At 37.5% G+C, this 26,795-nt stretch overlaps 1 protein-coding gene across 1 annotated transcript; it reads left to right on the top strand.

Annotated features, from left to right (window-relative positions):
* The first annotated feature begins 12,995 nt into the window (after positions 1-12,995).
* LOC149813364 (deoxyhypusine hydroxylase-B-like) lies at positions 12,996-26,466 on the top strand. Its single transcript, XM_089991112.1, has 7 exons — positions 12,996-13,152; positions 23,878-24,011; positions 24,150-24,385; positions 24,482-24,620; positions 25,918-26,044; positions 26,156-26,274; positions 26,365-26,466. Exons 1-7 carry the CDS (start codon positions 12,996-12,998, stop codon positions 26,395-26,397), a joined length of 945 nt encoding a protein of 314 aa, XP_089847238.1. The 3' UTR covers positions 26,398-26,466.
* Positions 26,467-26,795: the final 329 nt, after the last annotated feature.

A 26,795-nucleotide genomic window follows, 5' to 3' on the forward strand; every position in this document is an offset into this window, starting at 1 on the left:
AGACCCCTACTTGTTAAAGGGAACAGAAAAATGAAAAAAAAATTACATGGGGGGAATACAGGATTCATATCCGACCACTGTCACTAACATCACTATCCACGACCGAAGTATTGCTTCATCTTGTTTTTCTAGGTTGGATAGGATCAAGAATTGATTGTCCTGCACTTTCTTTTGGTTATGAGCTTGAATATGTCTGGTGCGTCAATGTATTTTGACCTGTTTCATCCTGGGATCGATGCTGGTTCCACGCTCTCCTTAGTCGCAATCATGCGAACGGGGCATGTCACAGTGGAATGGTTCATAGAACCACACTCAGAGCAAAATCTAATTTTCTGCTCGTAAACTATCTGGTATGACAGTTAAGAATTGCAATTTCAAACTGAGGCTTGGGAACCAAATTCAGTGGAAATGGCTACTCAGATTCTGAGGCACACCTTTACATGGTACAAGTGTGGCCATCGATATCAAGAAGCAATTCCTTCGAACAGGACTTTAGACCAGCATTCAATAGATAACCCTGTGAGTAGGGATGGCAGTGGACCCTTCAGCCCTGCCCCGTCTTAAAATTCCGCCTTCCATTTCTGCACAGGTTTTGATTTTAACCTTCATCCCCGCCTCCACCCCCGTTTCATGTCCTCCATCCCCAGTTCATACGGGGTGAGGCCTCATTTCTCATCGGTCCACTAGCATCCCTAAAGTTATTTTAGTTATTTTATTATCGGGGATCGTGGATGGGGTGGGGGTGGGAGAAAACGTAAGTTCATCCCTGCACGAGTTTTGATTTTAGCCTTCATCCCAGTTTCATGTCCTCCATCCCCAGTCTAAACGGGGCAAGGCTGGCCGGAGCCCCGTTTTCCCCCAGTCCAAACGGGGCAAGGCTGGCCGGAGCCCCGTTTTCCCCCAGTCCACTGTCATCCCTACCTATGAGCCAAATTCAAAGAGAAACCTGATTTGATGCCTGCAATTTCAATTTCATACCCAGAACCCATTAATGTGCCCAGGGGCGTAGCTAGGATTCATGTGAGGGGGGGGCAAATAAGGGTGTAGCAAAAAAAAAAATATGTGCAATAGTCGGGGGTTCGGGGGCAGCGTCCCCGAAAAAAAATTGAGATAAAATAAAAAATGGCTACAATTATTAATAAAAATCTATTTCATATGGACAAATCAAACTATTTGCTGCAGTCAGGGCTGGGCTGGGCTACAAAAATGGATAAAAATCTATTTCATATGGAATCAGGGCTGGGGTAGGACTGGGCTTTAAAAAAAAAATTAACTGTTTCGGGAGGCGGGAGCCCTGCCCCCCCCCCCCTAGCTACGCCTTTGAATGTGCCACCAAGGTACAACCCCCTACTTTCCAAGGACCACCTTAGAATACGAGTCATGTCTCAAAGCAAGAGAACCGAAGAGAATCTGATTGAGGAAGCAAATTTTCATAAGGAACCAAGTTCCTAAAATGCAAACTAATATTCAATGTGCTTGAGGATTCCCTTAAAAAAAACTACTAGAAGAGTCCATTTGAACGGAGCAAGCATTTCATCTTTACGATCTTGGGAAATCTCCAGTCGGAACTTCTCTCCATGTTAAACCATCATGGCCTTCGGCAAGTTCCCAACGGGAACTGTCACTTCCATAATGTGAGCCCAAGATTGCTGGGAAGCATCGGGCCAAAATTAATCAACTCCAGGTATGATTTTTAGTAATAGGGTATAGCTGACTATACCAAATCGGGTGAACAACCAACGGACAACATGCGGTTATTGGATCGTATGTAATAAAAAAAAAGTCACACACTAAAAAGCCACTCAAATACCCTTTGATGGGAGTACTCCTTACTACCGTTAAAGAGCCACTTTACGGGCATTCCGCACGCAACAGTGCGTCTATTTTTATATATATGGTTAATATTTGGTGCTACTGTTTAGTACAAATCACCTTTATTTTATAATTTTATGTTTTTTTTTTTATATTGGACCTTATTAGTAGAAAATGAGTTTTGAATCTTGTAATTGTGATATGTAAGTTTTTTAAGGGCTTCAAAAAGTAATGGCTCATAATACACTACAATTTCACAACTCAAAAAATGGTGTGTTTAGATCAAAATAACATGATCGAAGGTTTGATCCTTAACAAAAAGACTATGTTGAACACATCTATGTGGTTAGTTTAAGTCCATAAAACTTGAACTTATGATTTTCAGCTCAATAGTTTCATGCCTTAAAATAACACCAAATTATAACCATATATAAAGAGAGAAATAGAGACAAGGTGATAGTTGCTAACTATTTTTTTCGCTAATTGCTGTACTAATCAGGCTTTTAAAGGGTTTTTCATGTATTCTTTAAATCTGATTGTACAGATGTGTGTTGCATGCTTGATTTTATAAGAATCGACTCGTGAATCATTTGATTCTGAGACACAAGTAGGTTTTTATAAGGTTTAAAAAAATGGTCGTCTAAGATTTTCTTAAATATTCAAGGTTTAAAAACTTATGGTTTTTATTGAAAAAAAACATGATGCAAGTGTTATTTCCTATTAAATCGATTATGTCAAATATGATCAGATTTAAGTAATACATGAAAAAAACTCTTTGAAAGCCCATTTAGGACCGTGATTAGCAACTATCACCTTCGATGGGTTATATTGCCTGTATAATCCGATCTCTTCTAATTGAAATTCAAATTGTTAATCAAACACAAATTTACCTTGACCCAATGAGTTCAAACTACCTTGGTGGGATGGTTAGTACTAGCTGGAATTGGCTTTGTTTGGCAACTAGCGGTTGGTATGAGAGTTTATGCAATTGGTAAAAACTTGATCAAACTACCTTGGTGGTGAACCTTTGGAAAATTGATAGATGGGTGTTTATCCATTTGAGAAGTGAAGTAACACTCTTTGTCCTTTGTATTTACATTTACACTAAGGGCACTTTTGAAAGCGAGAATGATGTAGGAAAAGTAATGCAAAATGAAAATTTGTATAAATTTTTGACTTTTTCTAATAAAAGAGACATTTTAGCTGAGAGAGTTTTTTACAAGGTAAACTTTTTTATAGGAAACAATCCTCAAAAAGATAAAAGAATGTTTTCTACCAAAAAATATCATTTTTACACTACAAGAAAAACTTTAATTAGCGACGAAAATTTACAACGAATTATTTTCGTCGCAAAGTTGCGATAGATTAGCTAGAGAAAACTATTTGTCCCTAAAATTGAAATTAACTGCAAAATTAGCGACGAAAAAAAATTGTCTCAAAATCTGTCGCTAATTAGCAACAAAAACATGTTATCTCAAATTTCGTCGCAACTCCGCGACGGATGAGCGACAAAATTTGTCTGTCGCTAATTAGCAACGGATTTTGAGATGAAATTTTTTCATCGCTAATTCGTCGCTACTTTTCGATTTAAACTGACCTACTTTTCCAAAAAAAAATTCACCCCTCCGCACTTTTCCCCCTTTCACTGTATGCAGCCATCCTCCGAGCCTTCTCTTCCTCGTTCGCAGACCAGTTGGAGCCATGTCATCGCCGACCCCCGTCGGCCGACTCTTGTCTTCCCCTCCTTCCTCTCTCATTTCCCTTCCCTTCTTCATTTCCCCTCTTCCTTTCTTTCTCATGTGTTTCCCCTTTCATCTGAGCACCCACGGGTGCATAGTCGCCACGCCATTCTGGCGACCGCCTCTTTTTTGAAACCCTCCACTGCCGACGTTGGAAGCCGAGTGAGCCACCACCATGAAGTGTCCATTTGGGAGCCTACCGAAGACCAGTGCGACTGTCACCGCTGTGACCTCCTCTTCCCATTTCCCCTGCTCTTCCCTATTCAGGCGTCGATCAGAGGCAAACCAACCCCTATTGTGACTTGATGCTGATACCATGCCACCGGGAGCCCCAACCATTGTCGGACGCCCCCTTCTTTACCACCCTCTGCACGATCCACCACAGCGGTTCATTTCCCAGTGACTCACATCTACTTTTGCCACTTCATTTTTCCAGATTGTTAAATATTTTGCTGATAGAAGCCTTTCCTGTTAAGCCTTTTGTTGATATCATTATGAACTTTGAGATGCTTCTCATGGGTTGACTGGTGGGACGAGATGTTAATATATAGCCAATCCATGAGGAGATGGAGGAAGCAACAGGAGACCCTGTTCCATCTGAATCAGAGACTTCTAGTGCCAGCTGACCGTCTTCTGGTTTCATGGAAAGGTTCTAGTTTGTTTCTTTGGGTTCTCTAGAGGAAAACTTGAGTACCAGAGATTCTGCTTGTAGTCATGAACAAGATAAGTTGTTATCTCTAGCAGCATCACATATACTGTGGGCAACTGGAGTTTTTAGTGGAGTAATTCCTAATGGGTTTTATTTTGTACTTCCTGATGATGCGTTAATTACTCATAAATATAATATATTTTTATTTCATAAATGCATCATTTATAAGTTTAGAACCCTCACTTAGATGCATTTAGGTATGATTGAGCTACGGTTCGAATTTCGTTTAAATCGGACTTAAAACGAAATAAATATCGCATTTACAGTGTAGCGGGTCAGACCTCGGGCAAGGCGGGACAAATTGGATCCAAATGGCCAAACTGGATCATGGATCAGTGCAAAACAAAATGGATCCAATCCAATTCATCCCATTTATGATTTTTAAAAAACATTTTCTAAAAACCTCCTCAAAATAGGTGCCTATCCAATAAGTGCATTTTAATCCTTTTTCTGGAATTTCCAAAAAAATGTGCTTTGTCTATAAAATCAAGTTTTAAAACCATATTTCACGTTCCTGCCTTGGGAGATACGCTGCTCAGCTCGCCCTCTTTTTTCTCTCCTTCTTCCTCATCGTCTTCTTCTTCTCCTCCAGCTCGTCTTCTTCTTCTTCTCCAAGACCTTCCATCACCCAACCGATTGATCGTCTCAGCCGGGGAGCTCCACCATCGCCTCTCCTCACCGCCCTTTCTTCCTCTTCCTTCTCATTCTCCATTTGTTGTATTATGCTAACATTTTTTGTTGGTTGCTGTGTGATGTTTTGTGCAGGGCAGTAGCTGTGAAGAATGCCATGCCTAGTGGTTGTGCCGTCTGCAACCTTTGGGTTGTCGGACTCCTCTAACTGGTGTCTCTCTTCCCTCAAATGGGTGTGCCTTCACAAATTCTGCATCAGCCATTTGCAGCATCAGTAGCGAGCATCATTCAGCAGCTTGGGGGACGTCCCCTTGGCTTGAACCATTCATCCCTTCACTCGAACTACCGGTGGCGCACGGTAAGTCTTCTTGCCTCCTTCTTCTAGATAGAACCTAGCGTGTGCTTTGATTTCTTATTTGTTTGCATTTTTTCTGTTTCCAGCTTTAGTTTAAGTTTAGTGGTGCATAGACCAGCACCGTAGGCTGTAGGTAATTTTATGATGTGTGTTAATTTTCCTTTGCTAGCATTCATTTGGATTCATTTTTTTTCTTCTTTCCTTCTAGCTATAAAACCGGCTAGATTGATTCTAGTCGGCTGAAGTTGTTTTATGTCAGATGTTAGTTCAGTAAAATAGTGTGAATGAGTTGTGTTTTATATACATTTTTAAGTAGTTATTAGCACTGTAGAAATGGAAAATCCTGTTTTGATTTTTTTAGATGAATGCAAATAGCGATAATCGGGTAGACTTTCCCTACCCAATTTAGGTGTTTCTATGTAAGTAGATGTTAATTGTTGATTCCTTGTATTAAGCAGCTGCTTAGTTGATCAATTTAGTATAAGGTTAGGTTAGTTGTTGAGTTTTATTGCTAATTAGAATAATTTTAGTATTAGTATTAGTGAGGTTTTTTTCAGTCTAGTCGATACTAGTATTTGCTTGTTAGGGTGGATATGAGTAGTAGCTAGTAAAGTTATGTTTTCAGGATGTTGCTCATATACCCTGTATTAGTCAGTAAGGGACGTTAGGATTATTTGGTGTATTAGCTATGTTGTGATCGGAAGTCCATGCATAGATTTGTGGTGGTCGATTTTACCCTAAAACCGGTTAGATCTATTCCGACCGATTGAGGTAATTCGCATGAAGCATATGGAATGCTAGACTTCTGTGTTAACTGCATTTCGGTAGGTGTTCAAGTGTTGATTAGTGAGTGTCTTTAGAGTATAGCAATATAGTTTCCATTAAATATCAGTTTTGATCTTGTTTTGGCATAGCTTAGATGTTTGTTCTATTTTACCCGATTTTAGTTTTGCGTAATTAGGGATGTTCGGTTGATTAGCTGTAGCTTAGTGTTAGTTGGTCTGTTAATGTGTGAGTATATCAGTATGATATATTAGTTTCATTAACTAGTGTAGTTCGTGTATTGGCTTTAATTAGCATTATTTCTCTGATAGTTGATTTTAGCCTTATGAAGTTAGTTAGTTTTATTAATTTTTGGTTAAATTTATATTTCCAATAAATGTTTGGACTATAATTAGTTAGTATACAGTATGTTAAGTAATTTAGATAACTTAGGTTAGTGATCATTAGCATTTTTAGCATTTGTTTGGTCCAAATCCCACAAATCGACTAGGATCATTCTAGTCGATTGAGAGTATTTTCCTAACTATAGTATAGTTGTTAGATTTGTGTTTTCAGTCAGTTTTTGAATTCAATTAGTTAGAATTCAGATTGCTAAATAGTGTAGTTATGTGCGAATAGAGTTTGTTGGTGTTTTAGACCTTTATCGCAATGGTTTTTGACCCCTACACCAAAACCGGCTAGAACCGCATATCTAGCCAGGTTTGTTGAATTGTGAGATGAGGTTCCGTTGTGATATTACCATTTTCTATAGATTATCAGTATAATTAGGTTTAGAATTAGCGTACACATGTGTTAGTTCGATAATTAGCATTTTAGAGTTTATTTTGTCACGGTTTTGCCTCTCATAATTTTAGATTTTCTAAATAGGTATATTTCGTATTTTTGTTTGAATTTGTGATAGCTATATCTGGAGCTCCCGAAGTGATATTTAGAATCCGAAAGCTTTGCTGAATTTCTGATTCTGTCAGAAATTTAACGTAACAAAAATCACTCCAATCGAACTTCGTTTGAGCCATCTATGATTCATGTTCCGTCCGCCTATCAGAAATTAGGGTTTCATGGAGTGTGGGGGCAAAATAGTCATTTGTGATTTTGCATAAATTTTTTAATTGCAATTTTGAGTGTTTAATTAGGTTTCTAATATTAGTCCAGAGTTAATTGTAGTGTTAGGATAATTAGTTTAGGGAATTAGCTCTGATAGTTTCTTGTTTTATGTAGAATTAGATTAACGATTACTTTTAGAATTAATTCAGATATAGTTATTTCAATTTTTATAAATAGTTTTACTAACTTCGTTTTTATATCGTGCAGATGATATTAAGTTGCAGTAAGAGCAATTCGTCCCAGGGTTGATCGTCACATCAATAAAAGGACAAAAATGCCCTTGCACTTGCGGGCTTAAGTCACTGCGTGTTTCTTTTCCGTTCTTGTTCAAATTTGACTTCATTGTAATATTCTTTGTAATTGAACAAGTTCTATATCAATAAAGTGCAATATTTAGTTTTAATCTGAGTATATTTTGTTCCCTAAGGATTCGATCCATACTTGCCACATTCGTAGAAAGTCGATTTTATTACTTGATTGGTGATTTTCCAAAACGCTTTCAACGATAAAATAATATTTTAAAATACCACTTACAAAAATCAAATCACTTCCTGTGAGTGATTTTTTTTTAATTCCTTTCTCATGCTTTCTTGATGCATCTGACCGCCTCCATGAATTCATTACTCATTCCTCATGGACCTGTCAGCTCCAGCTTACTTCACATTTCATTAGAGTAGCAAAGACTTCATTTGCTTTCGTCTTTGTTTCCTTAATTTTATTGGGTTTATGAGTTGATTCAGTGTTGGGTTTGAATATCCCTTTTTTTCATGTATATTGATGCTTACCAATGTCTTTCACAATTGGTACATATTGTTCATTTGTATGAGTTTATGCCATCATGTATTTGCTTATGGAGCATCATTGGTTTTGGCTGATAACTTCTAATTGTTCATACATTATAAATTGTACATTGGTCTGCTTGTATGATTTGTTGATCCATCAATTGCTAGCACCATCAAATTTATAAGGACAATCATTCAGATCTTCATTATACCTGTCAAGCTCCGAGCACCCTCGATAGTGAAGGATGTGTTGGGAGCTTTAATTACCTGAGACCTACTTACCATCATCAAGTCATAAGATAATAAACCCTACAACCTAGCTTTTTTTGGCTCCCTTTTTTTCTTATTATCCTTTGTATTTCCTAATATCATTTTCAATTCAGTCATCTAGTTCAGATTTAAGAGGAATGAGTATTGATTTGTGAATATTGTGTCAATAAGGTTAATAGGGTTTAATTGTCATAAAGTTTTGCCACCAATTAGAATCTTAGATTCCTTTTAGTTGCTTCTTGTTTGCTCATTTATAATGACAAATTTGAATTGTATCTTAATTAAATTTCTATAAATGTGTAGATGTTTCATTAACATGAATCTTTATTCTGTTCTCACTTGTTCTTAGTTTTCTTCTAACTTATGTATAGTATTTTGTTATTTTTATTTGTTCTGTGAACTTTCTTGGTTTTAAGATGATTGAATTCATTCTGGTTTGATTTAACAATTTTGTATCTTGAAATAGATCAAAGGTCGGATCTTCACCACATGGATGTTTAGGTTTTGAACATTCACTTTGACTCACAATTTTATTGTGTAGTCACAACATGGATGCTTATGTTTGGAACAATCACTTTGACTTACAATTATATTGTTTAGTAACTAATAACAATTAGTTATATTATGCAAAATGATTGAATTTATTAGGACATTTCTAGTGGGATTTGTTTATGATGGATGAGTGGAGGCAATAAAGTGGTGTTCATTGTCACAGTTGTTTTTTTTTTCTTCCCTTCAGTTTGATGGTCAAGCTAGGCATTGTTCGGGATTCGAACCCGAGGTATCACTTGGTTAAGATAGTGTGATTCTAACTGGTGGAGCTATCTTGTTCAACATAAATTCATGATACATAGGCTATGGGAAGTTCAGCAATAGAACCAACAAAAGAGCAAGGGTGAAAAGAAATAGTTGAATATTAATAATAGTTTAAATACATATTTCTTCAAGAAAAAGGTAAGATGAATAAACTTGACCTCATGCACACGACAGATGAGACAGTGCTTGACAATGACAATGATGAATTAAATGACTTTGTCAAGTGCGCAAATCTCATCCACAGCCACCACATCCAACATGTTCTCAATTTACACAGTCTTAGTGAAACTAAAAAAAAACAAAGTAAATGTTAAATTATTGCAATATATTGAAAACTGTAGTACTATGATATGCTTTGGGTGATAACCCTGTTGCAACTTTATGTTTTGCAATTTTGAAAAACTAAAATATTCATGGTGTTACAAATATGAAAAGATTAACAATCTTTTTTGTAAAAAGATAATGATCTGACCCACAAATTCTATAAAATCAATGGAAGATCTTTTAAAAATATGACAAGATTCTTTAATTTTTTAATTTCACATTATTTGAAAAGAATAAGGCATAAGATTTTGAAAATTTATATATTAACCTTATTGATAAAAAACTAATTGATTGTTCAAAAATCTCATCATGTTTGCTTATTGTGAAAGATATTGGTAAACCCCCAAATTGACTATAATTAGATGTGTTTGGTGACTTAAGTTTCTTTTCATAAAATGAGGAAGAAGAAGAAGAAGAAGAAGAAGAAGAGGAGGATGGTAGGAAACAATAGAGAAAGGAAGAGTAAAGAAAAAATGTAAGGATGAAAATAATGTAGTAGAGGGTTGTTTTCTTTCCTTTTAGACTATTATAAACATAAAAGGACTGAACCTCAATGTTATTTATTGATTGGGCATTAGAAGCTTTTTGGGTTTTATTGTGGATATATGTCAGCTATTTGGCTTTTATTGTGGGATTTGGTCTACCTGCTTTTTCTGGTTTTATATAATCTTATTTGCAGTGCCCATGAGTTTGTTGATCTTTTATTTTGTATTTTTATTTTTTTTAGGATCCCTTATGGTTTCTTTGTTTTATAAATAAAGTATTAAATATCAACGGCTGCATGTTTGAAGTACCTTCATCGAATTCTTCTTAGCTGCTAAAAGCCATGGAGATCATATAGCTAAAAGAACTATTCATCATCAAGCATGGGCATGTTGTGGTTCATGCTTCTGCTTGCAAATTTTCACTCCTATAAATACATATATATTTTTATTGTTATAGGTGCTACTAATGCTTTGCTATGGTACCCATCTTCTAACTCATTGATCTTATATGTTATCATGCAGGAATCAAAACTTAAAGTGTTATTTCACAACGTTCCTTCTGTTGATGAGCTTTACTCTTTGGGTCTTGAGGGCCTCAAAGCAGATGTTATCCTTGTTGACTCAGAAAAAGATAAAAAACTATGTAAGCTAAAGAATTTCATTGTAGCATTGGTGAAAGAATAGAACTCAAATCCAGCATCAATAATAATAAAAAATAGCAGGGAGTGGTCAGTATTCTAAATTTCTAACATTGGTTGTAAGGATTTTGTCCATTGTGTTGAATTGCATGTCACTGCTATGCATTTTCATTAGACTTTTATGACCAGAAAGTAGTCTTTGGGCCCTTTTACATATTATTGTTGTGTTGTTAATTGTTGCAATAGCAATCCATATTACTTATGTATTTGTATTATGGGTATTTTGTGGAACAATGACGTTATGTTCTTTTCCTCTTTTGGATAAATGAAATTTTTTATTTTGTATATCAAAGTTATGTATTGGTGATTGTAAAAAATTATATGTAATAATTTTGATATAAAGTATAAAAATGTAGTTATGCACTGTTTAGACATATGGAATTTGATATTTGAATTTGGATGTGATCACAACAGCCATCATTTCCCTGTATTTATGTCACACTGAAACTTGTACTTGATGAGTTGTGGAGCCTGATTTAGTGTTTTTTGCCCTTAGTAGAGGGGGGGGGGTCCGGGGGTTCCCCCCATCGCGGATCACATTGCGCGGTCAGCGGGCGAGGGTCCAGGGGGGGCGCCCCTAGCGGAGGGTTATAGGGGGGCAGCGCCCCCCCCCCCAGAAGAAAATTTTTTTACGGGCTTTTGTTTGGGACCTAGTTTCTTATGGATCAGACCTGATTCGTTTAGGTTTAGGGTTGTCGTCCTTACCTTGTATAAAGTCTTTCTTTTTCCTTTCTCTCTTGTATTGTTCAAAAGATTAATAAGATTTATCTCTGGGCGGCCATGGTTTTTTACTCTCACTCGGATTTCAGGGGAGGTTTTTCCACGTAAATTTATGTGTTCATCTTCTTTGTAGTTTGATTGTTCTTCTTTCTTCGTTTTTCTTGCTTGAACGTTTCCTAACAGTACTCTGGTGTTGTATTGCATACATGTTATTCTTAACATGCAACACCACAAAATTAACTAATCACTTGTAACTTGTGTTAAATTTGTTTCACTTATTTTGTATATATATTTTTTATGTCTACTTTATCTTTTATACACAGCTTATATAAATTGTATAACAAGAAATTTTTTCTCGATATTTATATCTCAAACAATTTTTTTTTAAAAAAAATTTGTGATGATTTAACGACGGATATTATCCGTCGCTAATATTTGGTTTTGCGACAGAATGTAATCCATCGCTAAAATAGCGACGGATATGTATCTGTCGCAAAACCAAATATGTGCTTATTTAGCGATAGATCATGTCCGTCGCTAATTAGCGATGGATTAACGACAAATCAGTTATGTCGCTAATTAGCGATCAAGATTATACGACGGATGCTTTTCGTTGTTAAGCCATCGCTAAACAATTCAGCGACGAATTTATGATGGATTAACGATGGATATCATCCGTCGCTATTTCGCATTTTTCTTGTAGTGTTTACACTCTTCACCACTCATCTCATCACACCTCACCACCACCCTCACTAACACTCATCTCACTTTAGGCAATATTTTTTCACTCCTTTTTTCTCATGCTACACAATCAAGCGAAAATACATTTGAAAAACTTTTTATAGGCCAAACTTTTTTTTTCATTTTGAGTTTTTATGACTTCTAAAAGTCCCCGGTCTGGTTTGTTTGATTATCGTGTAATGAAAAGGCTTTATGTGAGAATAGGTACGGATTTTCAAAAGATTATGCAAGTCTGCTCATATAAAAGCTTTTGTAAGAAAGTTGTATGAATAGATTTACATATAAAATTGATAAGACGTTTGGAAAAATTGAGGCCTACGTGTGTGACACTTACCCACCATCATGCTTGTTTCATTTACGGTAAAAACCAGGTGTGAGTGGAATGGAACAAATGAGGCCTAAGGAATTTATAGCCACGCAGCTTTTACTTTTTAAAATGAATAATTTCCATCCTACTGTCAGTTTCCAAACGAAACCGAATGGAACCGAAATCCTTCGGATTCATCAGATCCGATGTCCGAGGGATGATAATGTCCAAGTATAACGACCTCTACGGTCTATTTATATTCAATATTTTTTGTCTTGCTAATGACAAAATTTTGATCAACACGCTTACATGCAACCCAACATGTGGTGGTACCTTCACGCGGTTCGAAGGAGGAATGCTCTTGCCTCAAGAGTGATTCGCACATTTCAAAAGCAAACAAGTTTTAAACATTTTACCCTTATTATAACATTACTTTTAGGTCTGACGAACATTTTTGCTTCACGCTTGCATGCATGCATGCAATCCAACACGTCGCACCTCATCCTTCACTTTGGAGGAGTTTTTGTGGGTAAGAAATTTCGTGGAAAAACGAAATCTTCTGCAATAAAACACCGCAATTTTTACAGTAGCCGTTTCAAACGTTCGTTGTCGCTCTGCTCTGCGCATCAGACCCACCTAAAACGTCTCTCTCTCTCTCTTTCTCTCTCTCTCTCTCGATCTTCCGTTCCGTGGTGGGGCGTGATCTTTTTGGTTCCATCGATGGCTTCTGGTCTTGAGTTCGAGGTGTCACCGGAGACGGAGAAGTTCCTCTGCGACAAGCTTGTCGATCCAAGCCAGCCCATCACCGAGAGGTTCAGGGCCCTCTTCTCTCTCAGCAACCTCAGGGGCCCCGCCGCTCGCCATGCTCTCGTTCAAGGTCCATAGATTTCCAACCTCGATTTCTTCGTGTTCCCGTAATTTTCCGTTTAAATTCGGTTGAAATTTTTGTTTCTTCTGTTCTTTCTCATCATGCTTTCTAGTGTTTCTTCTTCTCGAAACTCGGACACTTAGCAGTGTATTAATTCGATGTTTTTCGGTATCGTGACTGATGATTTGATGCAATTTTTTGTGTGGAAAAGCATGAACTTGTTTATGCATGATGCTTTTCCATGCGTTTTCTTTTTTTATCTTTTTTTTCATTTTTATGGTAGTTGGAGACTGTTTGTGGGTAATTTAGCAGGTAATGAATTCAGCTACTTGGACAGTTCTTATTTTAGTTCTTCTAGTGTTGGGAGTTTCTGATTGATAATTTGGTTTCCTTACTTTGATTGAAACAATTCACCAATTCCTCTGGAGGTGTTACTATAGGCAAATCGTGATTAATCGGTAAAATTAAACATCATGATTAATCGGCATATGCCGCTATTCACATTTTGACAATGAAAAAGCTGCGGTTGAAATAATAAATTTCAAACTAATTTTAAATAATCGTAAAATTGATGTCATATCCTTGATAAATTTTCATGGAATTGCACCTAAAATTGTGATTAGTTGGCAAAGTGAGATAAATAATAATTAATCAATCACTTTTCTTATATCCAGTACTTCAATATTTGTTTTGATGACTAGTTTTCTCTAAACCATAATTTTAAAAATTCAACAAAATAAACTGAAGAGATTTAATTATTTATTCATGTATATGCATACATGAAGAAATTGATATTAACTATAAATAAAAACCTAACAAAAAATAAAAAAAATAACAAAACATTAAACTTTACAAAGGTAGCCGCCTTGGACATCGTGTACCATTTTTTGTCATCGTGAAAATTTGCCTTTTCTGTTCAAAAAGAATAGTTGGTCCTTTTATAGTTTAGTCACCTAAATATTTAATTGTTTGTGATATATATATATATAGTGAGAGAGAGATCTAGAGAGTATCTCAGCAATTTATCTCCTTAAGGATGTCTTATACAGCTTAAAAGAACAAAGTTTTGGTTGTTTACTTAATTTGAACCTATAGATGTATTCTCTATGGCTTACATAGTAGAAAACATGTATTAGATTAGGCATTTTTCATGTTTAGATATCCTTCTAGAGCCATAAAAAAATAATGGCTCATATTATTGCACTAACCTGACACTATGTTCGAACCTTGTCCTAATTGTGGTCCCAAGAACATCACAAAACCGATATCAGAATGAAGCCTAGTGTAAACCAATGCCTCCCAAAAAAGGTACCGAGAATTCACCATAGATGAACCCTGAGTTCATCTAAAAGTTGGTTGATGGCTACAACTCGAAGATGGGTTTTGAAACAAGAATGACTAGTTGTGAAACTAGTCTCCAATCCTCCTCACCCAGCTGCAACAAATCCAAGCAACCATGCAAGAGCAGAACTAGTTCCAGTTCACGGATGGCGGCAGCAGATCTCATGAAGAGGAGCATGACGACCGAGATGAGCACTCCATACTTAGACAGCACCCTAGAAGCTGGCAAAGAGAATCAAGGTCTCGCAATTCTCTTGGTGTCTCTCTCTCGCCCAATCAAGATATCTCTATAGCCGGACATGGGAAGAGCATCTAGAACATGTAAAGGTTGTTCTACAAACCCTAAAGGAGCACCAATTCAAGGCCAAGAGGTCCAAGTGTACCTTTGGACACTCAAGAGTGTCCTACCTTGGCCACATTGTTGACAAACAAGGCGTGAGCATGGATCCCAAAAATTAGAGGTGATGCTCTCTTTGCCAAAACTGGCATCCTTCAAGGCATTTAGAGGTTTCCTTGGACTTACCGGTTACAATCGGAGGTTCATAAGAAATTACGAGATTATCGATGCACCATTGACCACTATGTTGAAGAAAGAATGATTTTGCTTGGTCTGACAAGTTTGAGCTTGCTTTTGAACGGCTCAGGCAAGCCATGTGTGAGGTGCCCATATTGACTCTACCAGACTTTTCCAAGGAGTTTATGGTCAAGACTGATGCTTGTAACAATGAAGCCAAGATGGTGTTAATGCAAGAAGGCCATCACTTGGCTTTCTTAAGCAAGAATCTCTCCAACCACACCAAGGCTATCTCCACTTATGAAAAAAAAATGCTCGCAATAATGTTGGTGCTTGAGAAGTGGAGGTTGTATCTTATGGGAAGGCACTTTGTTGTCCATACCAACCACAAAGGCCTCAAGTACCTCATGGAGCAGTGGATCACTACCCCAATCCAAAAGAAATAGGTAGCAAAGATGATGGGGGTATGACTTTGAGTTGCAATACAAGGGAGCGGAGAATAGGGTAGTCGATGCATTATCTCGGCAAATGGATGAAGCGAAGACAAGTCACTTATTGCCTGGCGGACTAGGCAAGTTCCAAGGAAGGGATGATACAGATCCAATGGCGTTCAGATCTAACTTGGTGCTAAATGGAGCAGAGAGCAAGAAATGACTCAATCCCGTTTTGTGTTTCCCTATTTTTATATCCCTAACCTTAATCTTTCATATCTTTTTTATAGGTATTTTGAGAGGAATAAATTAATCTCTAAGGTTTGGGAGAATACAAATAGAATTCAGTTCCTAGAAAATCCTAGAACTTTCCAAAATTTTATCTGAATATTTTTACCCAAGTTAGCTTAACCTGTTTAGAAGCCCTTCCTAAATTTTCAGCATTTTATATGCTGTAAATTGGGAGAACCAAATTTTTTTATCAAACCCAGTCAAAACCCAACCTGAACCTATTTTAGCCTACCCTACCTAACCCGAAATTAGGTTCGAACCCAGTCCTACCTGTGGTCCTCGGAACATAACAAAATTGATGTCATATCCTTGATAAATTTTCATGAAATTGTACCTAGACTTTCAAATTTTCATCAAATTGTGATTAATTGAAAAAATGGGATAAATCATAATTAATCGCTTTTCTTATATCCAGTACTTCAATATTTATTTTGATGACTAGTTTTCTCCAAACCATAATTTTAAAAATTCAACAAAATAATATGAAGAGATTGTAATCATTTATTCATGTATATGCATACATGCAAAAATTAATATTAACTATAAATAAAAATCTAACAAAAAATAAAAAATTAACAAAACATTACATTTTATAAAGGTAGCTGCGTAGGACATCGTGTACCATTTTTTGTCATCGTGAATATTTTGTCTTTTCTGTTCAAAAAGAATAGTTGGTCCTTTTATAGTTTAATCACCTTAATATTTAATTGTTTGTGTGATATATATATATATACATGGAGAGAGAGAGGGAGAGAGTAGCTCCTTATCAGTTTATCTCCTAAGGACGTCTTATACAGCTTTAAAGAACAAAGTTTTGGTTGTTTACTTAATTTGAACCTATAGATGTATTCTTTATGGCTTACATAGCAGAAAACATATTGTTGGGGTCGTTCGGGATCGCCTCCCCTGTGATCGGGAAAAACCAGAGAAACTGTTATGTAAAACAGTAAAACACATGGGGAGTGCTGCGTACCTGAGGCAGCCATGGGTACTATGCTTGCCAGAAATCGGAGATCGTTAGAGCGGAGAAAAAATGCTGAGCAGAGGGTGGTGATCGATTAGGCAAAGGGGGGATTTTCTGCTCACCCGACTGCAGCCACCATGAGCTTAGACAACCAATGAGTAGACCTCTTCCCTCTTTTTGACTGCACACATGCACTTTTTCTTTATTGAGGGTAGCTCATGATACCCGCTGATTTATAAGGCACAGGGTGGGAACGGTTTGCGTAATTGTTCCCCCTGATCTTGTGCTGATTTATCGTTAGGATCACCTCGTATGTGAGGATGTATCTACATTGTGGATAACCACCACTACTTTAGTGGTGGTTAATTCAACATTCTCTCACTTGATCCGACGATAAACCCTTTAACCAGAAAACCTTATGGGAATAACTTGATGAATAAAATGACCTTTTTATTCTATTCTATAGGTCCTTAGTTAAATCTCTAATCCTTATGAGATTAACAAAAAAAATGAGAATCAAGAACTGAAAGTGATCACTTTATTTATATACATATGTCAAAAAGAGTTTAACAAGTTCATCCTCGTTCAGAATATAATCTTGGTGTTAGCCCTTTAGTAAGAGGATCAGTGATCATCTCTTTGGTACCAATATTAACAATATGCACTAAATGATTCTCCGTCCTTTCTTTAACAACAAAATACTTCAATTCCATATGCTTACACGATGTAGTACTTTTGTTGTTATTCAAAAAGGACACCGCAGCTTCATTATTATAGTAGACCTTCTGTGGCTTCCCAATAGAATCAACCACCTTTAACTGTGATATGAAGTTCTTTAACCATATAGCCTGCGAGGTAGTCTCGTACAATGCTATGAATTCTGCTTCCATGGTGTGGGCAGCAGTGGTCATCTGCTTCCCACTCCTCCAAGAGATCGTGCCCCCAACAAGTAAGAAGGCATACCTAGTAGTAGACTTTCTACTATCAAGGCATCCTCCTAAGTCTGCATCTGAGTAGCCAATGACATCGAGGTGATCAACTTTATGATACGTCAACATATAGTCTTTTGTCACTTGCAAGTACCACAAGACTTTCTTGGCAACCTTTCAATGGTCTAAACCTGGGTTAGACTAAAATATGTCAAGCACCCCTACTATAAAAGAAATATATGGTCGAGAACATGTTAGCGCGTACTGCAAGCTGCCAACAATTGATGTATATGGATAAGCATTCATCTGTGCTTTGTCAATATCGTCGTGTGGACAATCCTTTAGGCTCAGCTTGTCACCTTTTGATATGTGTGTTGAACTAGGAGAACAATTTTCCATCTCATATCGCTTTAACGCCTTATCTATATAGAATCTCTGAGAGAGGCCTAGAAAACCTTTTGCTCTGTCTCAACGGATCTCAATGCCAAGAACATAAGCAGCCTGACCCATATCTTTCATATCAAAATGTGATGCAAGAAACTATTTTGTCTCTGAAAGCAACTTTATATTGTTGGTTGCAAGTAAAATGTCATTCACATACAACATCAATATAATGAACTTACTCTCACTTTTTTTAAGGTATATACATTGATCAATAATGTTTTTTGTAAAGTCGAAAGTCACAATGACTTGGGAAAATTTAATATACCATTGTCAAGAGGCCTGTTTAAGTCCATATATTGATTTGTTGAGCTTATAAATCAGACGATCATTTTCAGATAAACCAAGAGGTTGATCCATATATACCTCTTCATTCAGATCCCTATTGAGAAACGTTGTTTTCACATCCATCTGGTGTAGCTCCAAGTCATAATGAGCTACAAGGGCCAAAATTATTCTCATTGACTCTTTAGTTGAGATGGGAGAAAATGTCTTATTGTAGTCAATGCCCTCCATCTGGGTGAATCTTTTAGCAATCAATCTTGCTTTATGTCTCTCTATGTTACCTTTGGAGTCCTTCTTGGTCTTAAAGACTCATTTACACCCCACGGGTTTTACTCTCTTAGGTAACTCGACAAGATCCCACACTTGATTTTTAGTCATAGAGTCTAACTCTTCTTTCATGGCTTCTATCCAGTGTGTAGATTGTTTGCTTTCCACAACTTCCATAAAAGTCAATGGGTCATCATCTATATCTATGAAATCACCAGGCTCCTGAAGGTACACCACATAATCAGGATGTATGGCAGATCTCCTAATTCTTGTGGATCTCCAAACAGGTCATTTTTCAGGTTCAGATTGAACTTGATCATCCTGTTCGTGCTCTTCCGTATTGTCCACAATAGATTCACTTTGGATTTGTGCATCAACAACATCATTATTAGAAATAATAATATGGTATCTTTCAGTGTTTTCCTTAACAAGTGACGAAACTGGATCTTGTACTTCCTCAAAACCAAGGTTTTGAAGTGCACTTAATCCTACTGAACCATCTTTAAGAAATTTTGTCTTATCCGTTTCAACAATCTGTGGTGAATGAGATGGGCAATAAAATTTGTACTCTTTTGATCTCTCTGGATAACCAATGAAATATCCACTAGTTGTTCTTGGATCAAAGGCTTTAATGTGAGGGTTATACAACTTAGCCTCTGTAGTTCATCCTTATATGTGCATATACGACAAAGATGGTTTTCTACCTGTCTACAATTCGTAAGGAGTTTTAGGCACAGATTTTGTAAGTACCCTATTTAAAATATGCAGAACAGTCCTTAAGGCTTCACCCCACAACTTAATGGGAAGTGTTGAATAATTCAACATAGCTCTGATCATTTCTTTAAGCGTATGATTTCTCCTTTCAACTACACCATTCTGATAGGCACTACCAAGCATGGTATATTGAGGCACAATGCCTTCTTCTTTGAGAAATCGCGCTAATGGTCATTTCCTTTGCCCCATCTCAGTAAACCTACCACAATATTCATCACCTCTATCAGACCTGAATATTTTAATAACTTTTTTGGTTTGTTTCTCTACTTCTTTCTTAAATTCCTTGAACATCTGAAAAATATCAGATTTTTCAAAGATCAAGTAGAGATACATATACCGAGAATAGTCATCAATAAAGGTGACAAAATATTTTTCGCCTATGTAATAGGGGGTAAAAGGTCCATATACATCTGTGTGAACTATCTCTAATATCTCACTACTGCGTTTGACACCCTTTTTATATATGTTTGTATGCTTAACCTTTATGCAATCAACACATGGGTCATTGTCAGTAAAATCTAAAGACTTAAAAATCGCTTCATTTACAAGTCTTTTTATTCTCTTTTCAGAGATATGACCCAACCTTCGATGTCAAAGCATGTAAAATTTATCATTTATCAAGCCACGTTTACTTTCAACCAATGCGTATTCAGAAGTCAGAGACTTCTGAGTTTGGATCTTCACGTTCAATCTATACAAACCATCATAAACTGATGTAGAACCAATTTCAATTGCATTTCTATAAATGAATAATTTAGAATTTTCAAACTTAAAACAATATCCAAATTTATCCGATTTCGAAATTGAAATTAAGTTTCTACTGTATAATGAAATATAAAAGACATCATAAAGATCCAAAATTATACTTGTATCTAGAGTAATCTTGTAGGTTTCAACACTCTTCACATGTGAACGCATATTGTTTCCCGAATAGATGCTCTTCTCATGCATTGTTGGTTCCCTTCTACTCAGGAACAACTGTAGACAGTTGGAAATATGAACAGTAACACCAGAATCAATCCCCCAGCTATTTTTAGGAATTTATAATAAATTATATTCATGAGAAACAAATGACAAACTACTTCTCTTTTCCAACCATTCTTTATACTTTATGCAATCTATCATTTTGTGTCCCTTCTTCTTGCAAAAGAAACACTTTATGGGATCAGAGTCGGATTGCTTGCCTTGGGATGTCTTATCCTCTGTTGGCTTCTTCCTAGCATTTTTCTTAAATACATTCTTCCTTGGTCCTACCTTTGATGCACGAGAAGTCATATGTGCACTCTGCACCTTCTCTCCATTCAACCTCTCTTCTTCTTCAACACTTGGACATAAGTTCATTGAACGTTCATTCATCATTATGTGTGTTGTAAGAGATTTTGAAAGGTCCGTACTCCAAGGATAAGGACGCTAGAACTAAATGCACTAAGAAAGAATCAGAGATAGTGAGCTTCATGTCATTTAGCTGAGACGTTATGTTCCTTATCTCTAAAATGTGCTCGCGAATGTTTTCTTCAGTATATTTCATAGATATGAGTTTAGACATCAGGGTATTGGCTCTGACCTTGTTTGAACTCACAAATTGTGCTTCAATAGCACTTAAAAACTCTCTATTTGTCCTGCATTGTGGTATGGCACTACGAATATTTTTAGCCACCTTAGATTGCAAAAGCAACATGCTAAGTTTATTCGAGCGCTCCTACTTCTCAAAAGCAGTCTTTTGATCAATAGTGCTTTGATCAGTTAAAGCAGCAGGTTTTTTTATCCTTAGGGCCAGATCCAGATCTATATACCTTAATGTAAAAAGTACAGTTTTTTTCAATCACTAAAATTCGATCCATCTAGAAAATGTATACAGCTGGAGCTATCTAAAATCACAGAACTAGAAACTACACGATAAAAGACATGTATCAAGAAGCATTCGTACGAGACTAAAACTTTAATGGAAAAAGCAAAAGAATAAAAGCCCTTAATATGCTTATTTTCAGGCGAGTGAAGGAGGTCATCGAAGTTCTACTTTGGTAAGAGCTCCGACACGCGAAACCACTTCGCCTATCGACCATATTCGGTAAAACTAAGTTTTTGTTAAGTTAGACTATCGACACAAGGTACCTTTGGATACACATGTGTGATGTATCTCGACACGTTTACCTTATTCTACCCTACTTAAATTTCAAACATGATAAAACTATATTTGGGTCATTTATCGTTTCACGAATCTAAGTACAATGTTAATATCGGCTTAAACTGTATGATAGTGTTGAAATTCTTTGAGGTGACTTGAATACATTAAGTCATCTAACTATTCTTAATGCCAATATTAAACAATCATTTACGCATGCATAATTTCAAATAAATGCATGAACAATAATAAAAGCCAAGATTAAATGGGTAAAACCCTAGGTCCTTAAGCATGAACCTGTCTGAAAGCACTCTGAACCGGTCTGAAATAGCCCCAAACCGGTTATCCTAGGGTCTGAACCTTATGAATCAGTGTCAAGTACGAACAAAGGTTTATAAAAACCCTATAACTGTATGCCAAAATCTCTGTATTTTCTTATATTTATGAAAACAGGGTCTTAGCATTTCGAAACCGGTGAGAAACTAGAAGGAACTGGTTAAAAATGTTTCTGAACCGATTCTGGAAGGGGCCAAATCGGTCCTTGATCCGGTTTAGGCCAAATAGTGCTTGGACCCTTCTGGATCCGGGTCAGAACCAATTCAAATTGGATCCGGGTTGGACCCGGCTTTAACTAGATCCGGGTCGAACCCGACTTTAACTAGATCTGGGTTGGATCCGACTTTAACTAGATTCGGGTCAGACCTGGTTTGAAGTGGATCCGGGTCAGACCCGGCTTCATATGGATCTGGGTCAGACCCGATATATAACTGGATCTGGGTTTGATCTGGTACATAACCGGATCTGGGTATGACCCGGTATCGGACTGGATCCAGGTTGGGCTCGTCTTTTACTGGATCCGGGTTAAACCCGGTTTGTAACTGGATCTAGATATGACCCAGGGTTTAACTTGATCCGGGTTGGACCCAGCATGAACCGGATCCAGGTCTAACCTGGTATAAATCGGATCAAACCCATACCCTGACCCGATCCAACCCGCTTTCATTGTTTAAAGAACATAAACAGAAACCTGATTTTTCTGAAAAAGAGGGGTTTTCCCCATCTACTTGTCGGCTATCGACGTCACCTTCCGGCGACCGATGTCGCATGCCGGCGACTGATGTCGCATGCCGGCGACTGATGTCGCATGCCGGCGACCGATGTCACATGCCAGCGACCAATATCGCCTGCCAGCTAGCTGCCACACCTTCCGGCGACCCTCAAGGAAAACCCGGACCGGCGTATCAACTTTTCCTTGCGTGACGGTAGGGAAACCCTTGTGCCGGCTGCGTCGCCGGACAGATACCGGCCATTAAGCCGGCGACAGTCCGCAGTAGCCACCGGCGACGGCTGATTCTCTTGCAGCCCAATGACCGCAAGTAAAAAACCTGAAACTGCTTTTTTTTTTGTCTGTCTGTCGCCCTACGGCGACAGTCGACGATGCCGATGACTAGTTGTAGCGTTGCCCCACGACGACTTGCATGGTTGGACGACCAAGACAGACCCCGCGCAACGGATGCGGGGTGTGGGCCCATAACCCATTATTGGGGTCGTCCGGGATTGCCTCCCCTATGACAGGGCAAAACCAGAGAAACTGTTATGTAAAACAGTAAAACATAGGGGGAGTGTTGTGTACCTGAGGCAACCATGGGTACTGCGCTTGCCAAAAATCGGAGGTCGCTGGAGCAGAGGAAAAACACTGAGCAGAGGGTGGTGATCGATTAGGCAAAGGGGGGGTTTTCTGCTCAGCCGGGCTGCATCCACCACGAGCGCAGACTCCCTTAGACAGTCGGTGAGTAGACCTCTTCCCTCTTTTAGATTGCACACACACACTTTTTCTTGATTGAGGGTAACTCATGATACCCTCTGATTTATAGGGCACAGGGTGGGAACGGTTTGCGTAACCGTTTTCCCTGGTCCTGTGCTGATTTATCGGAAGGATCACCTTGTATGTGAGGATGTATCCACATTGTAGATAACCACCACTACTTTAGTGGTGGTTAATCCAACAGTATTAGATTAGGCATTTTTTATGTTTAGATGTCTTTTTAGAGTGATAAAAAAAACAATGGCTCATATTATTGCACTAAAACTTGATGAAATAAAATTCAAGGTTTCTCGTTAAGTTGATTTGATCCAAAGTACTGTTCTTAGTGCGTAAGCAATGATGAATACATGTACAGGTTTAAAGAAACACCCCCTCCCCCCACATGTAGCCATGTTTTCTAGAAGTGTTTAGGACGGTTTTATGATGGAGATAAACTGTTTATAAAGTCAATGTCGTTTTTTGACATGTTCAATGCATGAACTTCTTGCATTGGTCAATCTTTTTGTTAACAAATGGTGAAATTTCTTGTTCTTTTTTTATGGATTGGCAGCAATCAGGGATTCATCAAATCTTCTTGCCCGTGAGTCTGCATTTGCATTGGGTCAGATGCAAGATGTGGAAGCTGTTCCTGCTTTACAGAAGGTTCTTGAAGATCTTTCTCTTCACCCTCTTGTACGCCAGGAGGTACCCTTTCTTAAAATGTTGTTGTTAAATTTAAATCTATAGAAAAGTAAGCTCATATACCTACATAATTAAACAAGTTTTCAGCTTTATGCTTCAAGAAGGAGAAAATTTTGGATTTGTTAATCTTTAATGGTGCAGGCAGCTGAAGCTTTTGGTGCAATTGGTTCGAAGAGTAGCGTCCCAATTTTGAAAAGAAGTTTAGATTCCGACCCTGCAGAAGAAGTTCGTCAAACATGTGAACTGGCTCTAAGACGGATAGCAGAGAAAGCAAGCATGCCTAGTAGTTCTGAGACATCTCTGGAAGTTGCATCACCATTTCTGTCTATCGATCCTGCTCTACCAACATCTCACATTTCTTCTGTAGACCAGCTGAGGTGTTGCATTGTCAAACGCTGCACATATTCCCTTCTTGGTGCATATATAGTTTAATTTTCTGTTAACTTTTAATCTTTGATTTCCTTCTATCTCAGGAATGTTCTTTTGAATGAAGAGGAAGGCTTGTATGAACGGTACGCTGCTCTCTTTGCTCTTCGAAATCGTGGAGAGGAAGAAGCTGTTAAGGCTATTATTGCTTCTTTGGGTGCTAGAAGTGCTCTTCTGCGCCATGAGGTCTGTCCAATTCCATCGTGGTTTCAACCTTTTTTCGTGTGTTTCTTTTTGTTTCTTTTTATGACGAGGCTTCAAACTTATTGTCTATTTTTTATTTTTTCTTCGGTGAGGGTTCATCGTCATAAAAAAAATGTGTTTTTTTTCTTTTTGTTTATTTTTGCTTCTAACGCCTGCATTTATCAGGTGCAGTTGGAAAGTGACTTTTTTCTGTCATTTATCAATGTAAACTGTTTCCCGTCAACCATAAGAACTGATGTGTATGTTGCGGTTGTGTTCAGAGAATGATATTTGTGAGACATAACCATACTTTTGGCATGTGTCGTGAATTTTACATTGCGTCATTGTGGAAAAAAATGACAAAGATTACTGCTGCTAGAAGCATTGGTATTTAAGTACCAACTTTTACTAGTTGGTCTAGTTCCTCGACACCAGCTTCCTTTTTGCCAAAAAAAAAAAATAAAGGGAGCGACTTCATTTTGGGAGCACCTTTTGTCCCTAATACCAAAATGGGCCTGACTTTGATGAGATCCCACTGGACCTGCTTCCCATTAAAAGTGAGCACATTATGGATCCAATATATATATATATATATATATATATATATATATATATATATATATATATATATATATATATAACTCCAATTTGATATGGGTGGGGGTCTAGTTTCCAAAATTGCTAGTCAAAATCTAATCTACATCTCCATCCAACCATATCCAGCTTGCGCGTGCACACATACACACCTTCACTGTGTGTGTGTGCAAGATATAATTGGTTTGGATGTGGATTACTCTAGTTGGGAACTAGATATGGGTTAGCTGAGTTGTACCTTCCTACGGCCAAATCAGACCCATATCCGCTCACGTTAAATGAACTCTATCTGACAGGCCCATATTCGATCTATTTGTAGCCGTAATCACATTTATCCTTCTTACATGGAAAGGTCATGTTTCGCTTGCCCAATTTAAGCTAATCCTTCCAAACTCAACTTAATCGGTCCCTTGTATCTTGAGTTTCTGTTTGTTGTAGTATGGATTTTGGTTCACACCGTGTCTACTGGTATGCCATGTTGGTTTTCTGGTTTGGCGGTGTTTTTCATAATAGCTGTGTTGCTTGATCAAACTTATTCTGCCATGAGATTAAGAGTATCGGTAATCATCACAGCATTGTTTAAAATCTTTTTATTTCTGCTATTCATTGGAACAAGTCTTTAAATTCTTTCTGTTTCTGCCATTTATTGAAACAAGTTGGTGTGTCGTGGCTTTCATGGGGTTTAAAATTTTGAATTGCTTGCCAGGCTGCATATGTTCTGGGACAACTTCAAGACAAAGCTGCTTCAGATGCACTATCAACAGTACTTAAAAACATTGATGAGCATCCAATGGTCAGGCATGAAGCTGCTGAAGCTCTTGGCTCTATTGCAGGTATACCCTTCATGTATTTTTCTTTGAAGACCCTTGGATAACATTCACAGGTAACATAATGTCTGATTCCATCAGAGAACTTTTTAATTTATGTTCATGATTGAATCGTAGATCATAAAAGCGTTGCAGTTCTTGAGGAATTCACAAGGGACCCGGAACCTATCGTTTCCCAGAGCTGTGAAGTTGCACTCAGCATTCTAGAGTTTGAAAGATGTGGCAAGTCCTTTGAGGTGAACTGTTATAGATTAAAATTGAAAGCTGTATGCTTCTGGAACTTCAGTGAGAAAATTATTCTAATCGTGTTTTTCTCTTTTTTCCAGTTTTTTTACCTTCAGGCACCAGAAGTGATATAGGAATCGGACGCTTCAGTGTCCCAAGTAATGTCACCGAGTCTACATGTGTGTATGTGGTATGTGGTATGTGGTATGTGGTATGTGTTTGTGTGAGAGTATGTATTAGGTGCGAGTATGATGTAAGGTGTGTGAATATGGTATGCGAGTATGATGTAAGGTTTGTGAATATGGTATGGGAGGGAGTATGTGGTGTGTGAGTATGGTATGTGAACATGTGGTCTGTGAGGACCAGATGTGTGAACTGTAATTTCATGCCTAAAGATGGATCATTTAGATCTATGTGTTTAGATTGCTTAAATGTCCTTATGCCAAAAATTGTTGCATTAATGATTTTCCCAAGTATGCCATGGTTCACCTAGGGTTACCAACATGGTTATTAGGAAGAAGACACTCCTGAA

This window comes from Nuphar pumila, chromosome 16 (assembly GCF_984573655.1).
Source record: "Nuphar pumila chromosome 16, dmNupPumi1.hap1.1, whole genome shotgun sequence".
Classification (NCBI taxonomy): Eukaryota; Viridiplantae; Streptophyta; class Magnoliopsida; order Nymphaeales; family Nymphaeaceae; genus Nuphar; species Nuphar pumila.